Source organism: Anopheles merus, chromosome 2L (genome assembly GCF_017562075.2).
Source record: "Anopheles merus strain MAF chromosome 2L, AmerM5.1, whole genome shotgun sequence".
In the NCBI taxonomy this organism is placed as follows: domain Eukaryota; kingdom Metazoa; phylum Arthropoda; class Insecta; order Diptera; family Culicidae; genus Anopheles; species Anopheles merus.
The window spans coordinates 1,064,365-1,077,970 of record NC_054083.1 but is presented as its reverse complement, the minus strand read 5'-3'; the positions used below and the strand labels follow the sequence as shown (position 1 = coordinate 1,077,970).

Genomic DNA, 13,606 nt, shown 5'->3' with positions numbered 1-13,606 from the left:
GTGTTGTCGAGACTAATAGCTAAACATGAAAAACCTGAAGATGACTACGTGATCGCAAGCATTGAAATAGAAGAAGACTTACGATCTGTTGTGAACAGTGTGAGTAAAGCCCTACCGTTGAAGTTCAGTGATGTTGAACGCGAAACGAAAAATGATGCTCAATTGCGGAAGGTGTATGAATTCACTAGAAATGGATGACCACATGCAGCAGTGAGAGACAGGACTTTGAGCAATTTCCACAGTAGGCGTGAGTCCTTATCTACATTTGGTGATTGTCTCCTTTTCGGAGAAAGGTTGATAATACCATCGTCGCAGCGATACAAATGTTTGCAGCAGCTACACCTAGGCCATCCAGGGATAGAACGGATGAAGGCCCTGGCTCGAAGCTATGTGTACTGGCCTGGCCTTGATTCGGAGATTGAGAGCCTTGTTAAATCGTGTCGACAGTGTGCAATGGCAGCCAAATCACCTGTATCCAGTTTACCAATCTGTTGGATGAAAGCGAATGCGCCGTGGCAGCGAGTGCATGTGGACTATGCAGGTCCTATCGAGGGTGATTATTTTCTGCTAGCGATCAACTCTTTTTCAAAGTGGCCGGAAATCATCCCTACCAGGACAATATCATCAACAGCCACCATTCGCATTCTTCGCAATATATTTGCACGTTTCGGTATGCCAACTGTCCTCGTGAGCGATAATGGAACTCAATTCATAAGCGCAGACTTTGCAAGGATTCTGTAACACAAATGGTGTTGAGCATATCCGTACGGCACCCTTTCATCCGCAGTCGAACGGACAGGCGGAAAGGTTCGTCGACACCTTCAAAAGGGCGCTTAAGAAGATAAGAGAAGGGGGAAGTAGCGTATCAGAAGCATTAGATACCTTTCTATTGACATACAGGAGTACGCCGAGCAAACTGTTGGAGCAGAAATCGCCTGCTGAATTGATGTTCAGCCGAAAGATAAGAACTTGCTTGGAACTGCTACGTCCACCACAAAGATTAGATCCTGTATCAGAAGGTAATCCGAGAAAATTTAAGATGAACGACCTGGTGTATGCAAAGCAATATCGTCGGAATAGCTGGAGATGGGTTCCAGGTATGATCAGCGGACGCATCGGTAGAGTGATGTATGAAGTAACTATTGAGCAAAACAGGAAGATACGTTCACACGTTAACCAGTTGCAGAAACGAGTTGATAGAAATAACACCAGTATGGTCGCAGCCCAGCTGGATAACACTTCAAATACGTCGTTGCCTTTGAATGTGTTGTTAGATGCATGGAACATGGTTGAGGAAGTCCACTATCCAGACGCTTATCAAACTTCTAGTCTCTCAGAAACTGCAAAAGATTGTACGTCTTCTTCATCATCATCGTGCCCAACGTCATCATCATCATCATCATCATCATCGTCCCCATCTTCATCGTCATCGTCATCACCATCGTCATCGTGCCCAGCTTCACCGTCATCGTCATCGTCTCTAGCCCCATTGTCATCGTCCCCAACTTCATCGTCATCATCATCGCAGCGGTCTGCAAAAGCGTCACCGACCTCGCCAGGGTTTGAAACGGCTGACAGTGGCACGCCTTCGCCTGTACAACCTCTACGTCGATCTTCGCGGGTTCGAAGATCACCTCAGTGGATGGCAGCGTACAAGCGAATCTAAAGAAGGGGGGATGTTGGGAGCCTGTGTTTACCACGAAATATGTGCCTCTCATAGGTGACAGTTGCTGGTCACCTTGATGACGTGTGCACCGGGATGCTGGAGAGCGAACGGGAGAAAGGCTCTCTCCTGTACCGACCGTCGACGAGACAGTATCGCTTCCTTACCGTTTTAATATATCGTGTTGTTTATTTATATTATACTAATATTTTAATGTGTTACTTTTAGAAATATACGTTTTAACCAAAGAACACAAAACTAGGCCTTCCTACCATCAGCGGTGTCTGCTTCTCGGACTTGAAATACTCAGCAAACGGCGTCGAAATGCGCAGTGCGTTTTTATCTTCCGGCTTCTCAACAGCGAGATCGACTCTCCCGCACTCTTAAGTCGAGTCAACCTATTCGCTCCCTCCCCAACACTGCGATTCAATTTCCATCTGCGCACCCCCCCCCCCCCCCCCCCCCCCACGCGTAATAACCTTGGTCAGGGTCATCCTATGCTTCGCATGTCATCGGAATTCAACGATGCATTAGAATTTCCAGATGTTGGTAAATTTCCTGCGCAGGAAACTGCTCGAATTTGCGCAGATTTTGGCCCGATCCCCGCGCGGGACTTCAGCGATTCATGCGCAGGCCTGCGCAGGTTTGGCGCCCTCTGTTGGCGAAGTAGACGAACTGTTTTAGGCGGCGGAGCAAAAAAAAAGGTAAAAAAAATCAAAAATATTGGTGCCCATTTTTTCGTCCGCTTCTTCTCGCTCTTCCTTCCCCCTGCCTTGCCTTACTAGAGCTTCTGCCTTCGCCTACCGCCCCCCCCCTGGTTGGGTGTTGTGGTGTATGCGTTGATTCATATATGTATGTGTATTGCGGTTATGTATTGTTATTGGTGGGTGTTAGCATATATTAATTTGTTTGTGGCCTTGAGACGATGCGGGAGAGGTTGGTTTGAGATTCAAAGTGTTATCGGTGTATTGATCGTTTATTTTATTTCGAGCCGCTGCTGATGAGACCATTCGATGCCCGTGCCAATCGAGGGCGAAGAAGCCTATTTAAAACAAGCGTAGGAGAACGTCTAACACTAATCTAATATTTTTTAATTTGAACATGTGTGATGCTTCAACGACCTTCTAAGCATCATGTAACACAGTGTATAGTGGCAATAATTTTTTTAATGTGCCGAAATCTGTCTCGAGTTTTCGGGTCTCGACACACACACACACACACACAAACACACACACACACACACACACACACACACACACACACACAGCACGGGGAAAGTGACCGTTCACTCTATCATATCGCGATTCCCACCCCCCCGGCGCTTTAGATGAGGATGCGCTGCAAGATAGCTGAACCAGCAATCCGATAAGGTAGCCATAACCGATCATGCGAGAGTGGGGGGGGGGAGGGCTCGTGCTCGCGAGCGCGCCTTCGGGGGTGCGTGCTCGCGAGCGCGCCTTTGGTGGTGCGTGCTTGCGTGCGCGAGTTATCGGAACAACGCAGAATCATTGATACAGTTACCAAAACTGTTCAACAGTATAAGACCCAAACCAACAAAAGCATCGTCATCCGGTCGATCGAGCGTCCGTACCTGATTCTGCATCCCTTCAACGGTATCAATCCTAAACCAACATAGCATCGTCATCCGGACGATCACCGTTATCTACGTCCTTTCTCTATATCCTTCTGTTGGAGCAACTGCTGGAGTCGAGCAGTTCGGAACGGATCGGAACAAATCCGTTCATATTTTGAACTTGTTTACGCTGACATCACTAGCGTTTTAGATTTAATAAATAGATGGCGAAAAGGCTTTTCGTCCTCTTCTTCTCTGGCAAATCGTCGTTATAAGATTGGTAATTATTGGTAGCTTAGAAAACAGAAAGAAACGCGCAAGACTTTATCCGAAATTCTCCTCCGAGTTAACACCTTCCTTTCATCACCCGATCCCTTTGGAACACGAAACTTATATTTAAATCTGAATAAAGCAAAAGGACGGCACTCTCAGCCTAACCGCCTAAGAAGAAGGAAGCTTTCGTTTCTCTTAACTTCTCTACAATCCGAAGTGATAGTTCCGCTAACTCGCGCTTTCGTAAGTGCGTGCTCGCGTGTTATGCTGCTCGCGCATACGTTCATGTGTGCGTGCGAGGGTGTGTGTGTGTGTGTGTGTGTGTGTGTGTGTGTGTGTGTGTGTGTGTGTGTGTGTGTGTGTGTGTGTGTGTGTGTGTGTGTGTGTGTGTGGTGTGTGTGTGTGTGTGTGTGTGTGTGTGTGTGTGTGTGTGTGTGTGTGTGTGTGTGTGTGTGTGTGAATGCGTGCGTGCTGGCGTGCGCACGTTCATGCATGTGTTTGTGCGTGCGTAAGTGTTTGTGCGTGCGTGTGTGCGTGCGTGTGTATGCGTGCGTGTGGGAACCCCAAAACTATTTGATTCTGATACGTACATTTTCATCCACTGCGGCTACAAAGTCCATCCATTTACGATTTCGCTACCTGAGAGATAATACAACTATTAGATTGGCACCACCATCTTTGTGATCGGTTCTGCTGTTGGGGATGTTAAAAAGACACACGATCAAAGCAAACGTGTTTGTGGTATGTAGCACATTTCTTTCCAATTCAGCTAGCGGACACAAGTGGAAACAAAGCTTGAATTTAATTCATACAAAAGAGGATTCTGGATTTGTTTATTACGGTGCGCGTATGGTGCTGGTATGGTATGGTATGGTATGGTATGGTATGGTCCGTCCAGAATCTGGTGGCTTGTTGGTTTGGAGTCGGTATCATGACGCCGAGCGACCGGCAATGCCTTGAAATGGGTTTGGATCGGTACGTTCATGTTTTGGTCGATTGCATTCCGTTGATTCGTCGCGCCACAGCGGTAGCCCGGCAGCAACAAAGTCAAATCAAACTCTTCTGCTGACTACCTGAATTGGAAAGGGTGTGGACTGTTATGCTAAGTTCTTCTTATTATTATTATTATTATTGCTATTAGCATTACGGCCTACACGATCGTGCAGGCTTTTTCAGAATTTGAATACCACGTAGCCGGATAGTCAGCCCTTGCTACGGCGGACGGTTCATAAGCGGTTAGAACCTACGACGGGCGTGATGTTAAGATGTACGGAATGATGGCGGTGCCGTGGGCCCGTTCCTATCCTACGGGCAACTTGTATATTGCCACATTGTCTTCTGCCCAAAGCATAGGCTGCAGGCAGGGGGAAGGATGCACCTTCACAACAAAAAAACACCGTCATGAACCAGCGGCGGATCTAACGGTAGGCGGACTACGCGGTCGCCGAAGATCTGTAGTCTGTACTATACCGTATGTCTACAAGTGGATAGAGTATTAGCGACAAGGACCCCGGAAAGATGGTCATTGTGGCACCGTGGCTGGAGAAACATTTGCACCTTCCATCCATCCCCTCCCTCCATGCCGGTAAAAAAATATTTTTTTTAGGAGTCACATGGATGCCCCCCCCTCCACGCCGGAAATTTAAGTATAGTGTACCAGGACCCCCTCCTCCCGGTCATCAGTTACCATTTACAGGGGCCTCAACTCGTCTTTCCGCCTAGGGCCCCCGATTCACCTCCGCCGCTGTCATGAACACCTTCCTTTCTTTGACCGATCGATCATAACATTCCGGATAAAAACACATTTGGCGAAAGTGCTGCACACACACTCACACCCATGCGCAGACGGTTCAGCATATATGTGTAATCCACAACATACGAAAGCAAAAGCATAGTGTAACAAAGTTATGATTAATGCTTAGCACGTTCAGTTCGATGGCAGGCCACAGGGACTGCCAGTGAACTCTCCAGTATGCCGGTTTCACAATCAGCTTGCGTTCTAGATGCCGGCGGAACGGATTGTTGATGAAAATCTGCGCCGGGCTGAACGTGTAATAGCGAATAAGGGTTCTGCGCGTTGCACAGCAAACCCTCCAGCGTGAACTAGCGATTCCGTAGTCAATTTTACATTGCAGCGTTTGAACTCATTGCGCTTTTTGGTTTGATTTGTGAAAATGCAACTTCAACGCCGCAATGTTTGTTAACGGTTTTTAAGCGCCACAGCAACTCATGAGCATTGTCCAGACGCGAGACGGAGGGAAAAAGCACGGACGACGGCTGACAGCGATTGGCCGTCTGACGCACCAACACATCCAAACCTTCGACAGCGCGCTCAGGCGAGGGGTATGAGGCGGAGCCGCTCAGGCGAGGGGTATGAGGCGTAGCCGCTCAGGCGGACGGGTAGCTCGACTGGCTGCTTGACAAATTGGCCGTTGGAGAGAAAAAGCAGGCATGAGAGAATTCTCCGAACGCCATGATTTCTTCCGTCGCTTTGCACACCGGGTATGGTTGAATCGCGTTCCACTACGGTCGAATCCTGTGCCACTTCGATCGAATCGTGTACTACTACCATTGGATTTATGATAGGTAGAGCATAGTTAACTGTTTGTATACATTTGCAAAATGCTTCCTTCTTCACCGATAGGAATTCGTTCGTAAAATTCTAATAAAATGTAATTATTCACTGACTGCTCGTAATATCCTTGTTATCAGTGAATTTTCATGGTTCCTTGTTGGTTATGAAATCCTTGTTTGCAACTAATATTCGAACTTCCATGTTAATGGTAAAATGCTTGTTTCAAATGAATATTCGGAGGTTTTACTTATAATCAGTGAATAATTACCATTAGTATTTTTCAAATGAATAGCCATCAGTGACGAAGGAACCAGCTTTCAAACGTAAACAAACAGTGTACTATGCTCTTACTTACTTACTTATTCGGCGCTACAACCGCTTTGCGGTCTTGCCTGCCTCAGGAGTGTCCGAAACCGCTCACGGTCTCGCGCCTTCGTCTGCCAGGCCGTTATCCCGGCCACGAAAAGGGTTACATGGAGTACAGCAGAAATCAAAAAGTAAGTTACCGAATAAAATTCGCTTTAAGAGAAAAGTAGCTAGCAATGATCTTGACTTTGCTAATATATTAGCATGCCGATTCTCAGATGCTTATGATAGTCGTGTGCCCTCTATCAAGGATATCAATCACGGCATCCAGCATATACCTGTTCAAGTACTAAATAGGATAAATATTCAAGGAAACGAGAAATCCTTTCTTTTAGCGCTCAAAAAGCTTAAACTGGCCTGCTGTCCAGGTCCAGAATGCATTCCTTTAGTTGTCCTAAAGCACGGCAGCGACGGCCTAGCACCGCATCTTGTCCATCTTTGTTGTAGCGTGCACGGTGGTAGGGGCGCACCATTCGATGACACGGCGCACCATTCGATGCTAGCAACGATCGATTCAATCGTAGCGGCGAGCGATTCAATACACAATGGGCAGTTAAGAACAAATTTCGGGATAAAATTATTTTTGCAGAAATTGGTAGTTTTTATCGTTTGTAGTCAAGTATTATGATAGTAAATTACATTTTTTTGTAGTTAGCATCCATACCACCAGGTGGCGCTACATAAAATAGTGTTTTAAGGGAATTTTGATTAGTTTTATTAATTGAGTATGTTTCTTTTCTTTTATTTGTTGTTTCTTTTAGTATAAACCATTTTAAAATATACTGTATTGTTCCATAATATATGAACCAAACAAAATAATTTTGAACAAGACAATATTTTCTGCTTTGTATAGGACAACTGTAGCTAATTCTCATCACTTTTAATATTTAATATCATCACTATAAGTATTAAAATATACATATGTAACTTAGGTGGATGCTATTACAAGCTCCTGACGTCTAGTTCTCATTTTTGAAGACATTAATAAAGACATTTAAATAATTAGATAAAGCAGGTACATTGAAATAAAGTAGTTCCCAAATTCGTAAGGAAAAGTAGCTCACGTTGTTTGTGCTTGAAGGTTAAAATTTTAAATCTGTTGTTTAAAAAAATAGAAATTACACATTTTCCTATGCATTGATATCACACAATATTCATCCAATACTTTTCGAAGTCCTGCACTGCTCTTCAGAAGGGATAATAAAAATAAAAAGCTGATGTTCGTGGTTTTACAACTATCCTACAAAATCAGAATTAGCTGCGCTTGTTTCAACGATAGGTACAAGGTAAAGTTGAACTCTGTCCTTATTTTAGTGCGTTTAGCTACTGATATTGAACTGGTTAACGAAGCAGATGAATACGGCTCATTATTCAAAATGGTTGGATGCATTTTCATTCTTGTAAAATATTATTTATAGCATACTCCCCTCTATCCCAATAATTAGTTTGTCATGACTTTTGGGAGTTTCTTCTCGCAAACCGCCAAAAGATGCTTGTGCATTCATAGTGTTTTCCTGTTATGCCTATAATTTTACAATTATTTTCCTTACATACGTCCATAATCTGGGGTAGGACCAAAGTTTCTGGATCTGGTTTGCTTTATTATATTTAATAATAAAGTTAGCTTAGAATAAAAACTAACATATAAGATAACTACATGAACTAAAAGTTACTTACTAAGTTAAAAGCTTACTAAATTGAAATAAAAAGTGATCAAAATCACATAGAATATATTATTGTAGAATACACGAAATTCTATAAAAAGTTGATGTGAAAAAAACTTCAATAACATTCGCGTTTGCAAACTTTTACAGAATATTTCTTCGCAGATTATATATATATACAACACTATTATGTGACATATATGAGACAACGCCACTCTACGCCTCTTTCATAATGGCACCAAGTCAAAAATTATAAGGACGGAAATTTTCAGTAGAGTTTAATTATCATCGTATATTTTAGCATAAAATTAACTTAGCTCAAAATATTTTATGTATTTATAAAGCTGACTAATTATCTTTTTTTAAATGCATAAATTAATCAAAGTCGGTTCATATTTGAAAAAGTTACCAAGATTCAAAGTTTTCCAAAAAAGTGATGATTTTTCTGCGTTTTTTAACAAGTCTCGAATTTGAGAGGTCTATTCTAGAGAAAGAGAAAAGATAAAGAACTCATATTTGGTATTTTTTTAATGTAACCCTAAGTATTAAAACCTATTCTGTGGATTTGCGCTATTACAAAGTCGATTTTTTGAATTTCATCCCGGCAAATGCCAATTGTGCAATGGTAGGGGCGCGTGGTTCGAACGTAGCTGAATTATGGTATAAGTAGAGCCAATAGAACTTTTGGATTGGTACGTAAAATGACGAGTGAATTTAATGATCCTATGTGTATAAAAATTATGTTTGTCAGTCACGTTCGTTCTATATTACAGTTCTCTTATGTAGTGTGGTGTCCTTATGCAGATCGCTGGATTAAACGAATTGAAAAAGTAGAAAAAAATATGACCCAACACGGTATATGAAAAGGCGAAAGTGATTACTTTGAGCATGTTGCTAGACGGTGAAATAGATGCGCCAAGACTACTTAATAAAATAAATATTCACCTGTTTTCAAGACATACAAGTTTTGTACAAGTGAAACGCACAATAATATTTACACACCAAATGAACCAATTCAATTCTTACTACTCTAATTTTGATTTGAACTTATCTTCTAATATTCTTAATGAAGCCCTTCGTTTTTTTTATTGTATGAACGTCCACTAGCATTAGTTTAGCATTTGAGATATTATCGTATTTTATATCTATCCCTTGTTGAGCCAAACGCGGTGGACAAGTATATACAAATAAATAAATAAATAAATAACCCAGTCCCGATTCCACATAACCATTTGATGTACGCAAGGCCTTCATTAATGTGTGAGTTATACTCTGTAACAAGGATGATAACATAAGTGATATCAAGAGACGTGTAATCCTTTTTGTGGTAATCATGCCTGTGGTAATCAGATGACAATTGCTAAGATTAAAGCTTTTCCATCTCCTAAGGCGTTACGAATGAAGCGGTTAAACCAGTGCAGTATGTTCGGTTTTAGATAGTTACGGTCGCCATGTAATCTGATAAGCGTACATACGATACAACTGTACATCGATCAACGAGTACCGTTGCGGTAGGTCAGGATTTCGCTGACATGTATCGAGGTAGACGAGGTGACATTTGTTCGAAGCGGACGTTTCAACACTTGATCGTCCAGGCGATCATAAAAACCCAGAAAGGGTTTTCCTTACTGGAAACGATGGAGTTTAGAAGCTTTACTTTGGAAGGAGGACATAACTAAACTCTTGAAATAAGTTGGAAGGCGAAGTTTTTGGGCAGCATAACGTCCTATCTTGACAGTCCGAACGAATCTGTTATGCCGCGATCGGAATTGGTTTTGTTTATACTCGATAGATGTTATGGGTTTGGTACATTTGGTTTTGGAATGTGTTTTTGTGTCAATTAAAGGTTATTGATTTTCTTCTTCTTTTGGCTCAACAACCGTTGTCGGTCAAGGCCTGTCTGTACTACTTGTGGGGTTGGCTTTCAATGACTTTTGGATTACCACCCCCATAGCAGGATAGTCAGTCCTACGTATGGCGACACGGTCTAGTTGGGGCTTGAATCCATCACGGGCATGTTGTAAAGTCCTACGAGTTGACAACTGCACCATAATATGCAGGCCTTAAAAAATAGTGTTTGTGCCAAATAAGAAGAAGTAAAATATTAAGTTTGTAATTTTTAATTTGTAATGGGTACAAAAGTTTCAGGTTGAGTTGCTGGAAGATTAAGTTGACTCATTGCCACAGAAACTGTAGATATGGTATGTTAAAGGGTTAAAAAGTAAAAAAAAAAAATAAATAAGGAAGAGAAAGGAGTTTTTTTTGGTAGAATTAAGATTTTAAACAATCACTTCCCTACATCCTGGAAGGAAGAAATTTTTTGCTGTAAACTGTAGCACCAAAAGGGATCTTCTCTCTAAATTAGAGCAAAATCATTCGAGTACTTCATTTTAAACAAAATATTGACATCATTATATTTTGATAAAACCATCAAAAAAAGGAAAATGGCAGAAGAAGAAGAGATTGTAGGGGTAATAGGAGCATAAAAAATCATACCCTGAACTATAACCAGCCTATGTGGCAAATTTGGCTCAAATCAACGTTTTAGTTATTGCGTGATGCAAAACTGTACATACAGACAAATGCAATACAAAAAGGCCGTTCATTTTTATTCACAGAATTGTCATTATGGCCTACGCGTTCATGTTGGCCTATTCAGGATTTGAGTACCAAGTAGCCGGATAGTTTGCCCTTGCTACGGCGGACGGTTCATACGCGGTTGGAACCCACGACAGGCATGCTGTTAAGATGTGCGGAATGATGGCGGTGCCGCGGGACCGCTACTATCCTGGTATCTTACTGCATACTGCCACATTGTCTCCTGCCCGTTGCATACGCTGCGGTTAGGGGGAAGGATGCACATCCACAGTAAAAATCGCCGTAATGAACACCTTCCTTTGTTTCACCGATGAATCGTAACATTCCGGAAGAACACACATTTGGCGACAGTTGTGCACAAACATGCACATTTACATCCTTATGCAGACGGCTCAGCCTATATGGGTAATTAACAAAATACGAAAGCAAAAGCTTTGTGTAACATAAAGTTATTCTTTATGCATTCTAGTTTCAGCTGTCCTATGCACGGCCATGGTCACTTGTCCTGCGTGCAATACTTCGAATAAGGGCTCTGGGCGTTCCACAGCAAACCCTCCAACGTGAGCTAGCGATTCCTTAGTCATTTTTACATTGAAGCGATTGAACTCATTGCGATTTTTTGGTTTGATTTGTGAAAATTCAGCTTTATCGTCGCAATGTTTGTTAACGGTTTTTAAGCACCACAACAATTTGCGAGTTTTGATCACACGCAAGAAAGAGATAGCGCTATAGATAGAATGAGCATGACTGACAGCGATTGGCACATACACATCTTAACCTTCTGAGCCCCTCCTACTTTGTGAAACGCTTTAATTGCACTATGCAGGCAGAGTGGAAAAATAATTGATGATGTATTCTTCATTTTTAACCGTAATAACCGTAAAATCCATTAATCTTTGATTTGAATGCAACTAGTGTGTATATTGTTTGATTTCTGAAAAACAAAATTTGAAATTATTTTACAAATATTCCACATTAGTATTTATTAATCAATCCTCCCACATTTTGTTATGAACACAATTTATTTGAAATGTGCACATGCGCAGTGACCATTTCAATTACTATAAGACTAAAAGAGGGTGCTGTTCATACTCTGTGCATAAATTTAACGTAGTAAGCAGTATGTCATATTAGCTTAGTTCATCAACTACGTTGCGTGGTCATAGTTGCGTGAGTTTGTTGTTTGTCATACCGTTTTGCGAAGTTTGAAAGTGTAAAAAGGTTTAACAATCTAAATAATTGTGCTAATTCCTTCACTCCTATACAAAACAAAAACACTGGCTCTATGATTCTATTATTCGAATTAAACTTGCATTTCAAACAAACATGAATATTGATTCTTGTAATTCAAATATTGTGTAAATTATATCTAGTGAATATATGAAAATACTATGGAATCTGCCAAATCGTTTTTCATACGGGATCTTCTTGGAGATTTAATAAGCTGTCGAGAATCTGGTACGTAACCTTGTAAACAAAACACACACACACACACACACACACACACACACACACACACACACACACACACACACACACACACACCACACACACACACACACACACACACACACATATATATATATATATATATATATATATATATATATATATATATATATATATATATATATATATATATATATATATATATATATATATATATATATATATATATATATATATATATATATATATAAATATATATACAACCCTTTGGTCACTTAGGGCCAGTTGTTTTAATTTGTTTGTTGTAATTTGTTTCGAGTCGCAGTCATTTATGTTATATAAATATTTAGTAGCATAGAAAATATCAGCTTTGAAATAACCTTTAACCAATGTCACAGGGTTGCGTGGAAGTTCTACATGGTTAATTTTTAAAGATATGATGTTTCTATACAATTTGTCTGAAGAAAGCAAGGAAATTAAATGTGTATTTTTACTAATATTACAAAAAATATAAAAATGCTTCACGTGCGTCAAAATGAGCAACTACGCTTGGGGCTAAATGGGCAGAAACTTTTAACATAAGGCGCTGGGTGAGGCTATGGAGTTGTGTTTGTCCGCCCCCCCTCCTTTTTGGTGATTTTGATTAGTTTTTGAACATATCCTCTTTAACCTCTATAATAAAATTCTAGTAAAGGCTAATCAGCGTTATTTTCCAGCGGTAGCTTGGATGCTTTCTGTTTAGTTTACATTCATACAATGGCAACCGCTTTGGTCCAAGGTCTTTGAAAGAGAAAATATCGATACATTTGAGGTAAATTTGCAGCAAGTAATGGGAATTTTTGACAGTTAAATTGAATTAGCCAGCATCGCGAAAGAAAGGGTTAAAAATTCACAGTCGTTAAAAATAAAAAAAAGAGTCGTTAAAAATGGATCGAGTTTGGCATCGCGACAGCATTGAGTTCATTTGTTAATTTTAACGACGGTCCTATGCCTTTGTCAAGAGCGTCAATAGCGCATGTGATAGAAATCAACAGTTGTTTAATTATACTGCTCGATTTTTCTGTGTATTTGCCTATATGCGATATCGATCAGTCGTTAACAGTTTTAACGATCGTTTATTTTAACAGGGATGAACAACCAATGGGTTGTTCCGGTCTGGTGGTACAGTCGTCAACTCGTACGACTTAACAACATGCCCGTCATAGGTTCAAGTCCCGAATAGACCGTGCCCCCATACGTAGGACTGACTATCCTGCTATGGTAACAATAAGTCACTGAAAGCCAAGCTCACTTCACTAAGTGCGTACAGGCAGACCTTGACCGACAGCGGTTGTTGTGCCAAATAAGAAGAAGAAGAATAAGAAGAAGAACAACCAATGAACTCGGTTAAACTAAAGTAAACTTTAAATGACTGTTAAAATGAGTACACTTGTTCGCGATACCGG

General features: G+C 41.1%; 1 protein-coding gene across 2 annotated transcripts in view; it reads left to right on the top strand.

Moving 5' to 3' along the window:
* Window positions 1-11,862: 11,862 nt before the first annotated feature.
* The window catches only part of LOC121592025 (barH-like 1 homeobox protein), a 140,500-nt gene continuing 138,756 nt past the window's right edge, over window positions 11,863-13,606 (top strand). The window contains exons 1-2 of one of the 2 annotated variants that reach the window (XM_041913232.1): window positions 11,869-11,933; window positions 12,086-12,170. In XM_041913232.1, coding sequence (XP_041769166.1) covers window positions 12,104-12,170 — 67 coding nt within the window. In that variant the 5' untranslated portion in view covers window positions 11,869-11,933; window positions 12,086-12,103. Of the gene's footprint in view, window positions 12,171-13,606 lie in introns of both variants that reach the window. The other variant, XM_041913231.1, reaches the window with a different exon arrangement.